This window comes from Vicugna pacos, chromosome 9 (assembly GCF_048564905.1).
Source record: "Vicugna pacos chromosome 9, VicPac4, whole genome shotgun sequence".
In the NCBI taxonomy this organism is placed as follows: domain Eukaryota; kingdom Metazoa; phylum Chordata; class Mammalia; order Artiodactyla; family Camelidae; genus Vicugna; species Vicugna pacos.
Genome location: NC_132995.1, coordinates 63,930,719 through 63,947,136, shown reverse-complemented (window position 1 = coordinate 63,947,136; position 16,418 = coordinate 63,930,719). Strand labels below are relative to the sequence as shown.

Sequence of the window (16,418 nt, the reverse complement as noted above, 5' to 3'; positions counted from 1 at the left end):
GGATGTTTAGAGCACTGATTTTCAACCTTTTTTCTCTCCTACTATATATATACTTACTTATTTTCGTCTTGACATTGCTGTAGCTGCATCCCCCAAGTTTTGGAATAACCTATTTTTATTTTGATTCAGCTCAAAATATTTTCTAACTTTCATTGTGATTTCTTCTTTGACTCATGTGTTATATAGGAATATGGTTTTTTTCTTAATTTCAAAAATTTGGGGAATTTTCTACTTACCTTTCTGTTACTGAGTTGTAATTTAATTATATAGTGGTCAGAGAATGTGCACTGTGTGATTTTAACCCTATGAAATTTGTTTAGACTTGGTTTGTGACCTAGCATATGTCTGTTGTGGTAAATACCCTATGTGTACTTGAAAAGAATATAAATTCTGTGTATGTCAATTAAATCAAGTTGGTTAATCATGTTATTCGAATTTTCTATTTCTTTACTGATTTTTTAAATCTGCTTTTTATGTCAGTTACTAAAAATGGTATAGATTATGACTATGAATTACTCTGTCTTTTTAATAATCTTGTCAACTTTAAAAGATTTGTCAACTGATGAAGCCATGTTGATTAGAGCCATTATAATTTTAAGGCAGTTACCTTTCTGTTGAATTTATCTTTTATCATTATAAAATGTCAGTTTTTTTCATTTGCAGTATTTCTTGCCTCAAAGTCTGCTTTGGTAGTAATATCGCCATACCTGCTTTATTTTGGTCAGTGTTTACATGGTATATCTTTTCTAATCTTTTACTTTCAACAATTTGTGTCTTTATCTTTAAAAAATACCTCTTAAAAAGATCTTATAGTTGAGCTTTATTTATTCAACCTGATGATCTTTACCTTTTAGTTAGAATGTTTAAGTCCATTGATACTTCATATAATTACTGATATAGTTGAGTTTGTGTTACCACCTTAAATGTTTTATCCATTTCCTTTTCTGCCTTCTTTATATGTTGTCTTTTTTTTAAACAATTCTATTGTATCTCCAATATAAACTTTTGTTTTACCTTTTGTTACCCTTTTTATCGTCATCATGTTGGATATTATAAAATGTATCCTTATATTATGACAGTCTGCCTTAAAGTATCTTTTGCCTTGTTCTGAACAATTCAAGAATGTTGTAATAGTTTAACTCTGTTTATCCCCTTCTTTTGTACTATTATATGTTTAACTTCAACATGTGTTATCAAGTCAGAATGTTATTTTTGTTTTAAATTCTCAGTAGACTTTTATCCACATACTTATGAAATTTATTGTTACCTATTCCTTATTGCTCCTCAGTTTTTCTATCTGGGCTGGATGCATTGTCTCAACTTTTGTTTTTATCTGAGGGTATCTGGGTTTTACAAGTTTTTCAGAGACACTTGCTGGATGTAGAATTCAAAGTTGGCAGTTTTTCTTTTCCTTTCAATAACTTAAAAGATTTCAATACATCACCTTCTGGCTACCGTAATTTCTTTTAAAGAAGTCAGCTGTCATGTTATTTTTGTTTTTCTGAAGATAATGTATCTTTTTAAAGATTTTTTTTCTTACTCTGATTTTTAGCAGTTTGACCATAATATGCCTTACTGTGGTATGTTGGTATTTATCCTCCTTGGGTTTATGGAGCTCTTCTAGGTTGTAACTTTCATCATATTTATAAAATCCCTTTTTTTTTAATATTTGTAAAATTCTTGCCCATTATTTCCTCACATCTTGATTTTGTCCTGGTGTCTCTCCCTTCTCCTTCTAGGACTTCATTTGCTTGTTTTAGATTTTGGACCATATTCTACATCTCTCCCATTCTGTTCCTTTTCCCATTTTTTTCCTTCTCTGTGCTTTAATTGAATATTTTCTGTTAACCTGACTTTGAGTCCCCTGCCTGTCTGTTGTGTCCAGTCTGCTTTTAAATCCATTCAACATATTATTTTTTAATCTGAATTAGAATGTAAAGTTCCCCCTTTATAGTATACGATTCTATGAGTTTTGACAAATGTACACTCTCATATAAGCACAGCCAAGATATAGAACATTTCCATTAACCTTCCCACCCTGATTTCCCTATGCCACTTTGTAGACAACACTCTGCTTAACTCTGATCCCCTGACAAACACTGATCTGTTTTGTAATCCCATGGACTTCCCTTTTCCAGAATGTCATCTAAATGGAATAAAGAGTATAGCTTTTTCATTCAGTGTAATGCACTTGGCATTCATTCATGTGACGTGTAACAGTAGCCTCGACGCTTTTATTGCTGAGCAGTATTCCACTGTGTGGCCGTACTACATTTTATCTATTCACAAGTTGTGGGACATAATGGGTTTTTTCCAAGTTGTTGGCAATTACAAATAAAGCCACTATGAACATTAAGGTTTTGTGTGAACAGATATTTTAATTCACTTGGATAAATAATTAAGAGTGGAATTGCTGGGTCATATGGTAAATGTATGTTTAACTTTATTGGATACTTCCAAACTGTTTTCCTAAGTTGCTGTACCATTTTAGAGTCTCACTAGCAATATATGAGAGTCATTCATTGTGTTTTTAATTTCAAAGATTACATTTAGTACTAGGATATCCATTGAGTTTTTTTTTTAATAAAGTTTAATTCTCTATTGAAATATTCCATATTTTTATCCATTTAGTTCATCTTCTCCCCTGTCTGCTAACTCCAACAACTGAATTATCTTGGGTCTACTTTTATTGACTTTTATCACTTGAGTATCAATAACTTTTTTCTGTTTTGCATGTCCAGTAATATATCACTGTATGTTAGACATTTTGGATGCTGTATTGCAGAAGGTCTGTATTATGTTCTCTCTACAAAGAGTATCAAGTTGTGTTTTGGCAGGTAGTTAATTTGCTGATGAATCACCTTGCTTACATTGAAACTTTATGTCAGGCTTTTGATATGGTGAGTGTATTTCACTTTTGGGTTTAATCCAAAGATGTAACCCTTTTAGGACTGAATGTGTGAGATGATCACTTAGGACTCTCTGCTTTGTCTGGATCAGAGAACGCCAGTATTGTCTTAGCATTAGGACACCTCTGAAATCTCTGTCTGGCATTTAGCCACCTAGCAGTTGGTCTCTGCTAGGCCGTTAAGAGTTATACCCTGTACATGTGCCACTTAGTATTTGGCCAGGGATCCTAAGGCAGCCCCTCTACATATCTTTGAGTTATGTTGTGACTGGCTCTTTTCTCTCTAGAACCGCGGCCCCCAAACCCTACCTCAGTAGCCCCAAACTCTGATCTTTTTCCTCTGCCCAGAGAGACTTGCTTTCTGCTCGAACTCTACTTACTTTTGCTGTGCTTTGGAAAATGTTTCAGGGAAAAGCCAGGGTGAGTGCAGGGGTCACCTTCTGTGCTTTCCTTTACTCAAGTATCCTAGCTTTGAGCTATTTTTTTATCCATTGCCTGAATGTGGCTCTTATTTATTTTGTCCAATTTTATTTTTGTTTATGGAGGGAGAGCAATTTTGATATTAACTACTTTATCATGGCTGAAACTGGAAATCTCTAGAACTTATTTTCTTAAGAAAATTGCCAAATATTTACTAAATTAATACATACTTAAAACTGTAGGATTTTAAAGTTGTTAAATAGAATAACTGAATTGTAAGTTTGTTTTAAAATGTTTGATTTTTCCTAGATATCACTTAGTGCCCTTACCCAACTGATGAAAAAGATGCCCCATTTCCGTAAACAGATTACTAAGGTAAGCAGTATTGTATGTGAGACACCTTACCGTGTTTGTTAGTCCATCTAGTTCTGTAGTCAGGTTTAGCAGTGGGTGTCATGGAATACTTGCTGTTAGTTGTACCCTGAAACCTTACTCTAGGCCTGAGAAGTACCCCAATGTATAAGCTTCCCAGTAGTATTCTCTCTGCATATACTCTAGATTTATTCAAATCCAGCTTACACTTTTTTATATCTTTGTCTTGGCCAGCCAAACAGAGAGAGTTTAGTATTTATCAACTTAAGAAAATTCAGCATTGGATTGACCAGTGGTTGTTATTCTGCTTGGTTCTTAATAGTTACATATTAGTAGATTTAAGAGCAATTAAGCTCTGTGGGCAGGTAAACTTTTTTTTTTTTTTTGCTGTTCCAGTCCTTCTTACAAGTCATTATCAGAATAGTCTACATATTTTTTTATCATTTCACTCCCTAATCTATAATCAGGAATATAAATTCAGACTTTTTCTGCTTGACTTTAGGACTTCACTGTTTTTTTTTTACCTTATTTTCACTACTTGTAAAACCAACACAAATTCAACCCTCCCATTCTATTTTTTTCAGTCTGTTGATTATCCCCTGTAGATCATGGTAATTTTCACTTTTTTTTTTCCTTTCTTGAGCTGTTTCCCTTAATTTACATGGTATCTCCTTCCACTTAGGCTCATACTTTCCTTCAGGCCCATCTCAAAAGTTTAGTGTTATGAGTTGCACAGAGAGAGATTAAAATGCTTTAAATAATTGATTTCTTCTGTTTTTTAGCAAGTTGTTCATCTTAACTTAGCAGAAGATTGCATGAGTAAGTTCAAGCCTAATATAGAAAAGCTCTGCAAAACTGAACAGGTATGTGCAGTGTCAGAAATACCTATATTCATGATAGATTTTCAGAATGAACTCTGTAAAGTAAAACCTAACTTTTTGCTCAGTACAGTGCACTGAAAGGAGACTCACCCACTCGGTATTTAATACATCATTCCCTACCAACATTAACAAGTAGCTGTACAGTATCACAGAAAGCAGTCCCTCCTAATCTGTGATTATGCATTTTTGGTTTAATGGGATGATTTAAGTGTTTGGAGCATTATTTCAGGGTAGCATTGTTGGCAGGTCTTTTTCAATGGGTGCGGCATTTAACGTAGCATCCTGCAGAGTACTGTGTACGCACATTTAACTACAGGCTCCTCTATAATGCCAAAACTGTTTAGATCACTGCTGTCTAATAGACATAGAATGCAAGTCATATGGAATTTTAAATATTCTAGAAGTCCCATTAAAAGGGTAAAAAGACAAGCTACTATGTATAAAATATGTAAGATACAAAGGTATATTGTACAGTGCAGAGAATATGGCCAATATTTTATAGTAACTTTAAATGAAGTATGAGCTATAAAAATATTGAATCACTATTTTGTACACCTGAAACATAACATTGTAAATCAACTATACTTGAATAAAAAAAAAGACTGAAACATAAGAAAAAGAAACAAAAAGGTAAAAAGAAATGAGTGTAGTTAATTTTAATAACATATTTGATTTAACCCAGTATATCCAAAATGTTATCATATTATGTAATCAATATTTTTAAATTACTGAAATATTTTACTTTTTTTATGCGTAAATCCTCAAAATCTGGTTTTTTAACTCATCTTAATTCAGACTAGACACATTTCAGGTGCTCAGTAGCCACGTGTGGCTCGTGTCTATCTTTTAGCACAGGTATAGATTAATGGTTTTCTTCTTTGAATTATTTTTTGTCTTTTTTTACATTTTGTGCAATAATGTTTATAAGTGTTGCTCACATTTTCTTGTGAAAAGTCACCAATGTTCCATTAAAATTTGGCAAGATTTATTAATAGATATTTTTAACTGAAAAATGAATTTGGATTATGGACTCCTGACTATATTTCATTTTCATTAAGGACCTGGCACTTGGAACTGATGCAGAAGGACAGAAAGTCAAAGATTCTATGCGAGTACTCCTTCCAGTTCTCCTCAACAAAAATCATGATAATTATGATAAAATAAGAGCGATCCTACTTTATATTTTCAGTATTAATGGTAATGGAGACTGTTTATTTTCATGAATATATTAAAGTACTTAGCTCTAAAATCATTTTATACTAAGTGGTTTACTACTTATCCTAAGAGAATTTTAGAAATTTCAAAAGTCATTGGTCAAGATATGTAAACTGGGGGAGGGTACAGCTCCAGTGATAGCATCCCTAGTACTTCTTCTAAAAATAAATAAATAAGTAAAACTAATTACTTCCCCCCAACAACAACAACAAAGATACGTAAACTGACTATACTTGAATAAGAATATATATTTAAAAGAAATATAAACTTGGTTAAGATGGATAGAAGAAACATGTGAAATTGGGTGAAGGCTGAAGAGTGTATAATTTAAATGTTTACTTAAAAAAGAAAACAAAAGCCTTATTCATGGGTACTACCTAAAACCTAGAAATGATTGTGGTAGCAGTTATGTAACTGTGTACTCATATTTTTACTTATCTAAGGAACTACAGAAGAAAACTTGGACAGGTTGATCCAGAATGTAAAATTAGAAAATGAGAGTGACATGATTCGTAACTGGAGTTACCTGGGTGTTCCCATTGTCCCTCCAGTAAGAAATCTCACATTCTGTATATACTTATATATATGCACGTGTGGTTGTTTGCATTGAGTGTTTTCTTATGTGGAAATCTATGTGGACAGTCTTCTTAATTTTACTCTGTAGATTTGGTAAGTAAAATAATGTTATTTTCTTCTCCATATCTGAGTAATTTGGACAAGTACATTTTTCTAGTGAATTTGTGTCTTACAGCTGCTGTTATAATTTGCTATTTTTGCTTTTCTTTTTATGATTCATTTCTAGCAATATTTGAAAGAACTCTAGTTAGAAGCTCACTCCATCCCATCAAGTTTTATACAAGCGCTTGGGAGTAAATGTATATTCTGATACTATCATAAATTTTATCATTAATGCACAAAATTCTGTGAAGTTATGTGACCACACCTGAATTCAGATTTCTTGAGTAGGCATTTCCACTCTTCAAGTCAAATGCAACATAGTATTTGTGAAAAATTAAATATCTTTGTTAGAAAACTTAATAAGAGAGTACCACTAAATAAAATTACTGATTTTTAATTTTTTTCCTCTAATTACATTAGTCTCAACAAGGCAAACCGTTAAGAAAGGATCGATCTGCAGAAGAAACCTTTCAACTCTCCCGATGGACACCTTTTATCAAAGATATTTTGGAGGTAAAATTCATTAAATTTTGCTTATATCCGAAGTGCCCTTCTGTAGAATATCTTTTACTTTTTGTATATTTATCTGTCAGTCAATGTTCAATATCTATGGGTCAGGAATTTTTTTTTTGTAATTCTGGGAGGGTTCACAAAAGAAGGCCATATCTCGTGTCAAGGGAGGAGAGGAAGCTTAAAGTTTCTCTTCTTTAAGACTGCAAACTCACACCACTGACCATCTCAAAATAAATTTATTAAAAATAAGCACACACATGCTTTATGAAAAAAAACTGCATTCAACAAAATGACATTTGCTTATGACCACTACTAGAAAGTCATACTCCTGTATCCTTAGAAATGTGTTTGTGATTAAAATGTAAACCTCACTATACTTTGCTATTATAGTCAACACATGGTTAATGTTTTTAGTACTGTTGCTTTTAGAAAATAATACTCAATTATAGAAAGTTAGGAAATGAACTAATAAAAATCATACTATGAGCTCAATAAAGTCACGGCACTGAATCTTCAGTCATCATCAGATAGTTCTATTTATTCTAATTTTCCTGTGACTTAAACTTTAATTTCTACTTTCTTTTGGAAACTAATTGTGTACAATTTATTCCTATGATTTTTCTGTTTTGCTTGACTGATTTTATGTCATTCACACATGCTTAATCATAGATGAAAAGTTTAAAGAATTTAGACTTCTTTCCTGCAACATGAGATTTTTTTTCCCCTTACCCATAACAAGGATGTAGAACTAAGTAGTTTTTCTCTGCTAGTATTTTTTTTTTTAATTTTGGGGGTAATTAGGTTTATTTATTTATTTTTAAATGGGGGTGCTAGGGATTGAACCCAGAACTTCCTGCATGCAAAGCATGCATTCTACCACTGAGCTATACCCTCCCTCCTTCTTTGCTAGTACTTTTAAAATAGGAATGGGCTTTCTCAAACCCTTTTACAAGGATTTGCATGTTAAATTCAGAAAATCCACCTTTAGTTCAGTAGCAATCTAAGGCTTTCAGAGTTTCTCCTGAAAATTGGTTTCTTAGCATCTTGCAGTCTTACTGAAATATTCTAGGACTGCTGAATACCTTGTGCCCATTTTTACTTATTGATACCACTTGTATTACCGTGCTGTAAAGCAGTGCTTTCCAAACTTTTCTGATCATGTACACTTAACCATAATGAATGTGATCATAAGCCTATAGTATGTGACTATTTATAAACTATATAAATGCTGTACTCATTAAACATTGTATATACTATATGTGTGTGTATACACACACACACATAAATACCTCATAAAATGTTAAGCCTAAGAAGAAGGAAAAGTTTTTAAATGAAATAAAAAGGAAAACTTCTCTTATCTCGTTGGATTGTCTTCAGTATGAGTAGGCCAGGGTGCGCATCTGTTTTAGAACCACTGCTGTGACGGGCAAGGCCTGGACCCTGGTATCCTGCGAGGTCTGTCAGTACTAAGATGGTATTTAGAAACCCCTAGCACTCTGTAGGGGGAAAGGTCCTGATAAGGCACCTGGAATTCTCATACCAATGTGGGAACTCTCCAGTGAAGGAATGTAGGCATGCAATAAATATTTGTTTAATAAGTAAATGATTGCGTTAATTTTGTAGTGGGTAAGATTTGTGAATTTCAAAGAGAGGGCTAACCTTACTTTATTAAATATTTATATATCCTTACGTTCCTTAATTGTAAACATAAGGGTTGAGTTTTCTGTAAAACAAACAAAACAAAAATCCTGAAATGTACAATATTTTCTTGATGGTTTTAACTCTTTTCTTCCCTAGGATGCCATTGATAATAGATTAGATTCAAAAGAATGGCCATATTGTTCCCAGTGTCCAGCAGTGTGGAACGGCTCAGGAGCTGTCAGGTAAAACCTATGAATCAGTCAGTGAAATTTTCAGTATATTACAGACTAATCATTGAAATGGTACACAGGCATTTCTATATTGACAACTCTCCTCGAAGCATATAGTCACTTAAAAGACAGTTTTTCTTTAACTATAACCTGTTTTAAATGAGTCCAGATAAGCAATATGAAAATGTTCTTTATTGTAAAAAAATATTTTTATGAAACTAGAAAAGAGTTTCTCCCTTCATTTTTTTTCCTTCACATAAGCAGAGTACATAATCCTTTTTGATGATTTTTGGTGATAAAATATTTGAAACATTCAGGAAGCTGTAGAGAATATTATAAGGCATACCCTATACTTAGTGCCCAGCTTAACAAATGAATCATTATAAATACAATTCAAGCTTCCTATGTATATCACTATGATTTTTATTATTCACCCTTTCTTCACTATCCTGAATTTGGTGTTTATCATTCACCTTTATATCTTTATTATATATTTTCTGCAAATATTTGTACTCTAAACAATGTGTAGAGTTGTGTTTTGCAGGATTTTTTCTCATGATCTTTGGCTTTTAGCAGTTTAACTATGATGTGTGTAGATGGAGTTTTTTTTGTGTATATTTTACCTGGAATTGAGTTTCTTGGATCTGCAAGTTCATACTTTTCATCAAGTTTTGGAAAGTTTTCAGTTATTTCTTCAAAAAAAATTTTACACGCAATTCTATCTCCCTCTTCTCCTTTTGAAACTCCATTAAACATATACTGGAACATTTGACATTGTCTCTTGGGCCACTGAGGCTCTGTTTACCTTTCTTCTACCTCTTTTATTTCTGTTCTTCAGATATATTGATATCCATTGATCCATCTTCAGTTCTTTGATTCTTTCTTCTGACATTTCAAATCCACTGCTGAGCCCATCTCGTGATTTTTTTCATTTCAGTTATTGTACTTTTCACATTTTGAATTTCTATTTGGTTTTTTTTTAGTTTCCATTTCTCTTTTGACATTCCCCATTGGTTAGCTTATTGTTAACATAGTTTTCTTTAATTATTTGATCATGTTTATAATAGCTTCTTTGAAGTTTGCTAAATCCAACATCTGGATTTACTCAGGGTCAGTTTCTGTTGACTGCTTATTTTCCAAAGTGTGAGTCACACTTTACTGTTTTCTTACATATCTACTAATTTTTGGTTGAAAATTGGATCTTTTATATACTGTATTATAACAATGCAAAACTGTATTTTGTTTTAGTAACTTGTATGGACTTAAGCTGTGGGATCGTTCTCCCTTGCAGTGTAGCCACTGATGTCATTGCAGAAGTTTTTAATTTTAACTTTAATTTTTCAGCTTGGCTCCTAGTGGTTGCCCTGTGTCTGTGTAGAGTTCAGCCAGTTATCTGGGCAGAGGTTGTGTTTAGACAGGTCAAGCCTGTAAACCTTCCACCTTCTGCTCAAGCTGCATGTGGGTTAAGAAATGCATTACAAGTCACAATCAGTTCTTGAGTCCTCTCCCAGTCCCTTTCTCTTCTTTTCCTCTCTCTTTTTTTTTTGGCCTTTCTGTGGCTTCCCCTGGCACATGCATAATTTGGCAGTCAGCTCAAGTTGTGGGGAGAGCTTGTCTTTGTCTTCTTTGGCTTTCTTACTTTCAGGATTTCTCCTTTAAACTTCTGGCTCATGTGCAGCCTGTCCCATACTGGGACCAAGATGTTGTGCTGCCAGAGCTGCAGGTCTTCCTGCACTAAACTGGGTCCACCATTTTTAACCAGCAAAGCTTCAGGAGTTTGCACTCCCTTTGCTCCCTGTCTTTAATCAAGTCTTCCACCTCAGGCAGTGAAGGTGGTGGTTTTCTCAAGTCAGTATAAAGTGATAATTTTTACTGACTGAGTTTGAGGAACAGTGGGGGTTGGGGGCAGCCTCAGGCTAGAAGGTTACATAGTCACCTGGACCATTCTTACTGATATATTAGCATATATTTAAGAGTAAATACTTCTGTTGGGGAGGGAATAGCTCAGTGGTAGAGAGATCCTGAGTTCAGTCCCCAGTACCTCCACTAAAATAAATAAATAAAAACCTAATTACCTCCCCCTGCCTCCAAAAAAAAGAGTAAATGCTTCTCAATCTGTTGTTTACCCATGGTTGATTTCCAAGTGACCTGACATGGTTTTTCCCCTACAGTTTCACCCAGGTTTATACTTGTTTTCTTGGAGGGGAATCTTCTGACTGACTGATTCCACCATAACCACAAGTTCTCTATGATTGTGTTTTTAATCTTAATATAAATGGTGTCATATTATGTATGTCCTCCTGCAACTTGCTTTTTTAATTTCCCTCAACATTATGTTTGTGAAATTTATCCCAGATTGGTACATGTGTAAATTTTCACTGCTGGTTGGTACATTCTTACATGAATATCACAGTTTATTCATGAATTTTCCACACAATGGAAATTTAGGCTGTGACAAAACTGGCCTCATTACAAACAGTGTGCAGTGAGCATTCTTGTACGTTTACATATGTTTGAGTATTTCTCTAGGGTGCATCTCTTGGACTGAGGACTCTTTCTTTAGTTTTATTTTTCCCTTTTCTCCTAGTTTGGAATTGATATAGCCTATTTATACTTTTGTAGCAATTATCCTTAGAATTTTAGTACACTTCTTGACTCAGCAAAGTCTGAGATGAGTTAGTATCTTTCCCCTCCTCATGAACAGTACAGAACCTTAGAATGACTTAATTCCAACCACACACCCCTTAAATGTTACCTTAATTCTTTATTGTTTTCAGCCTTTTATCTGTTTCACTTCCCAAATTAATGATGATCATTATTATTATTTTTAGTTGTATGTACATGTTAACCAGTTACACTGTGTATCACTTCTGCTTGCATCGCCTTTTTTGGGCTCAGTCACTTTCTTTTCTGAAATAAATCCTTAGACGTTTCTTCACTGTGGGTCCATTTGGTGGTAGGGTCTGTATGGTTTTTGTCTGAAAATACGTTCATCATGTTGCTGTTCTTACATGATAGCTTTGAATGTCTAGGCTCGGGGTAATTTTCATTTAATGCTTTGAGATGTTATTCTGCTGTTTCTTGGTTTCTATTTTAGCTCCTGGGAAGATGTGTGTATGGGAGTGGAGTGTTTTCTGTCAGTTTTGTCAAACTTTTGTAGATAATTTGTCTTTGCTCTCTGATTGCTTTTGGCCGTTGGTATTCTGTACATTTCCTACGCTCTCTCTACCTCAGGATATATTTTTATTCTTTTTCCTGGGATTCAGTGTGTTTCCCAAGAGTTGAGGTTTCATATCTTTCATAAATTCTTCGAATATTGCCACTTCTACAATTTTGGATTTGTTGGGACATAACATTTTATCTTCATGCCCTGTAATCTCTCAAGCCTTAACATTTCTTTTACTTGTTGTATTTCATTCTGGATATTTTTCTTTGTATTTAGATTTCAATTCTTTAGTTCTCTCTTAAATTTGTGCCTAATCTGCTGAGTAAGCTTTCCTTTTTTTTTTTTTTTTTTTTTTTAGTTTCTGTGTTCACTGACTTTATTTTATACGCTTGGGCTTTTTTGTTCTTATTTTGTCATGCTTTCTGTTCTACTTTATTATCATTTATTATTTTAAGCATACTTAATTTTAGTCTGTTTTTTAATAAATCCAACATCTGACATTCTTTGGGGTCTAATTTGACTGCTCTTCATTTCTGCAGACATTTATGATTGCTTATTTCCTCATGTGTTTCATAATTTTGGATTCTGAGCTTATTTCAGTAGCTAGGGTTGAGAATGGGGACCTCCAGAGATGTTCTGCATTTGCTTCTGTCAGGATTAGAGATTTTTTTCTTTTATGTGTTAATTTCTCAGTTGGGGTTCCCCAGACCATGTGAAATAGTATCAATTAGAACTCTCTCACAAGACTGGCCTGTGTTGAATTATCAAAGAAGCGTCTTCATCATTTCCCCTTGCTTTTGAGGGTGTCCTGACTTTATACAAGGATGTCAACTCCCCATCCGTACCCTGTACGATACCCAAGGCTTTGTCTCCTATGTTTATTAAACAGGGAAACACCCAGGCCCCTTGTTTGCTAAAACGAGACTAGCACTCCATAAGGAAGATGAAGCTTCCCCTCAGTTTACCACTCTAGTTTTTAGTTTCCTTTTTACTGCTGCTGGCCTTTGGAGATTGCTCTTGTTTACTTTCAGCTACACTTTTAAAAAGATGTTTGCTCTTATTTTAACCAGTGCTTCTAGGTGCTTTCCAGAGTGAGATTTTCAGGATACAGAGATTTAATCATTATTTATGTGTCTTTCAAAGTGTAAAACACTAGTGCAGTCTTACACATGTATGTGAAACAAATTAAATGTAATCCTGTTGTCCTAAAATTGCTGTTCAGAAGTTTAGAAATTGTTAGAACCACATAATTGTTTTAAGCAGTGTTACTGCCTTTTCTTTTGCTCTCTTACTTTATTTTGCTCTCTTTGAAAGTTTTTAAACCAAAGTTGCACTTGTAGTATGTCTTTGACTTATTTTGTTTGGGAACCAAGAATGTAGCTTGTTCTGTTTCATCTTTCAAAACTAGTTACTAAGTCTCTACTTTTTCTATCTCCCTTCTCATTCCTTAAGATAGCAGATGGAAATTATCATCCGAAAGCCTAGACTGAGAACATTATTTAATATTTACCATGATGTCCTATATTGCAGGATCTTAGAGGTCGTCTGGATTATGGTTTCCAAAGTGGGTAATGAGATGAAATATTGGATTTTAATTTTTACACTAGAAAAGGGAAAAATTAAGTTTTATTAGTATATAGTAGTACATATATATAATTTATAAATGAACATATATTTTAAATAGATGTACATAAGTGTTTATGTTAAAATATTTACTTTTCAAATAAAACCTCAAAATTTTTACCAGTGGGTTACAGGAACAGAAAAGTGATTTCTATGATCTAGAGCAGTGCTACCCAACAGAACTTTATTGCAATGATGGAAATATCCCGTATCTGCCCTGTCCTATATGGTTACTAGCCACATGTAGCTGTTGAGCACTTGGTATGTGGTTAGTGTGACTGAGGAATTGGATTGTTAAATTTAGTTCATTTAAATTTAAATAGCCTCATGTGCTAGTGGCTGCCCTCTTAGTGCAGATCTAGAGCAGCCTAAGGAGGGGATGTGGTAGAAGTAATGGCTTCTATTTACCTACTGCTTTCCTGGTACCAGATTCCATACTTAGTATATTCTGAACATTATTTCTTTTAATCTTGAAAATAACCCTGGAGGTTTAGACGGAGGTTAAGTAACTTGCTGAAAGAAGCAGAAACAGTTGAAATGCAAGTCACTCTCTTATTTTTAAAGGCATTATTGAAGTCTAATTGACTTCATAATATTACACATGTTTAGGGTGTACAGCTCGATGTTTTGATACGTATACATTGTGAAATGATCACCACAAACTAATTATATACCCATCACCTCCACATAGTTACCATTTTCTTCCTTTTTTTCTGTCTTCCTTTCTTTTCTCTTCTATTCTTTTTTGTGTCAAGAAGACAATTTAAGATCTATCCTCTTAGCAAATTTCAAGTATACAGTACAGTTTTGTTAACCACAGTCACCATGCTGTACATTAGATCTCCAGAACTTACTCATCTTGCATAATTGAAACTTTGTGTCCTTTGACCAAAATTGCCTCATTTCTCTCTCCCCTTATTCCCTGGCAACCAACATTCTAATCTCTGCATCTATAAATTTGACTATTTTAGATTTCATGTGTAAGTGAGATCATGCAGTACTTGTCTTTCTCAGTCTGACTTATTTCACTTAGCCTAATGCCCTCCAGGTTCACTCATGTTACAAATAGAAGAATTTCCTTTTTTAAGGCTGAATAATATTCCATTGTATGTATACACCATTTTTTCATCCATCTGTTCATTGACAGACATGTAGATTGTTTCCATACCCTTGACTACTGTGAATAATGCTGCAGTGGAGAATACAGACTTGTGGTTGCCAGGGGGTGGAGGGTGGGAAGGGAGAGACTGGGATTTCAAAATTGTAGAATAGATAAACAAGATAACACTGTATAGCACAATGAAATATACACAAAATGTTATGATAACTCACAGAGAAAAAAATGTGACAATGAGTGTGTATATGTCCATGAATGACTGAAAAATTGTGCTGAACACTGGAATTTGACACAACATTGTAAAATGATTATAAATCAATAAAAAATGTTAAAAAATAAACAAATAAATAAATAAACAAACAAATAAATAAATAAATAAAATTTTTGACTGGAAGAGGAAAAAAAAATAATGCTGCAGTGAACATGGGAGTGCAGATGTGTCTTCAATATCTTCTGGCATCATACTTTACTGAGTTCCAGCAAGGGGTGTCCCGGTATCACATCAGCTGTAAATTAGTAACTGTGCCTCTGCCAACCCCCTTAATGTCTTTAAAACCATGTTGTTTCAGTGCCACTTTCCTCCCCCCATTTTTAATTTCAAGAAGTGATAGACTTTTCACATTTATTATGTCTTTATCTGAAATAAATAAGACAGGGCATTAGCTCCATTTTATAAGTAAAAGTGAGCTCTAGTTTATAGATAAAAAGCTGAGCTAGATTACAAGCAATTTGTCCAAAATCTCTATCAGATGAAAATTAAACTTGAAGTAGGACTGTCCTGCCTAATTCTTGGTGCTCCATTCATACCATGGTTAAGTCTTTTCCTTACATCAGTGCAGTTGCTGCCAGATTTGAGTTTGCTCAAGGTAAGTTCTTTAAAGAGACTCTTTAAAAGCAGTGTGTTAGGCTCTTTTAAAAGCAATATGGCTTTGGAAATGTTTTTAATATATTGGTGTTTATTTTTTAGTGCTCGCCAGAAACCCAGAGCTAATTATTTAGAGGATCGAAAAAATGGGTCTAAGCTGATTGTTTTTGTAATTGGAGGAATTACATACTCTGAAATGCGTTGTGCTTATGAAGTTTCTCAGGCATATAAATCCTGTGAAGTTATTATTGGTAAGACTTGTATTTTTCTCTTTTCTGTTTTTTTAAACAAACTCTAAATGCAGTAATATATATGCAAAACTTTATCTTGTAATTTACGTTTAAATTGTTGTTAAATTGTTGACTGCAAAAAAACCTTTTTGAAATCATAGTGTATTTTATCTGATGTACCAGAGTTTTTCTCCTGGTTGACCTTTATGATGATTTTTTTTCTATTCAAATTCTGATTTTCAGAGAGTGAGCTTCAGAAATATAATATTCTTTAAATATTATTAAATATATCCTTTAAAATATTACATTCTGTCCTTTTCATGCTCTCATCATTAAATAATTTTTAAAACATAAATGCACTTCTACTACAGAAATACTTGGAAATTTTTTGTGGCTATGGACCTGACATTGGCAAGGCCTATATGAAATTTAGTTTTAAGAATTTCAGTCAAGGCCACTGATACCTAAACTTTTCTGACCCACAGAGATGCAGCATTTGTACACCAAGCTTGATGTGCAGCACTGCTTAATAGTTCTCTGGGACCAAAGTTACACTGAC

General features: G+C 33.7%; 1 protein-coding gene across 1 annotated transcript in view; it reads left to right on the top strand.

The window, feature by feature from the left end:
* STXBP3 (syntaxin binding protein 3) overlaps nt 1-16,418 on the top strand; it is a 47,248-nt gene that overhangs the window by 29,770 nt on the left and 1,060 nt on the right. The window contains exons 12-18 of the mRNA XM_006197385.4: nt 3,638-3,703; nt 4,483-4,563; nt 5,640-5,778; nt 6,240-6,346; nt 6,895-6,987; nt 8,785-8,870; nt 15,732-15,880. Of these exons, the coding sequence (XP_006197447.1) occupies nt 3,638-3,703; nt 4,483-4,563; nt 5,640-5,778; nt 6,240-6,346; nt 6,895-6,987; nt 8,785-8,870; nt 15,732-15,880 (721 nt within the window). The remainder of the gene's footprint in view (nt 1-3,637; nt 3,704-4,482; nt 4,564-5,639; nt 5,779-6,239; nt 6,347-6,894; nt 6,988-8,784; nt 8,871-15,731; nt 15,881-16,418) is intronic.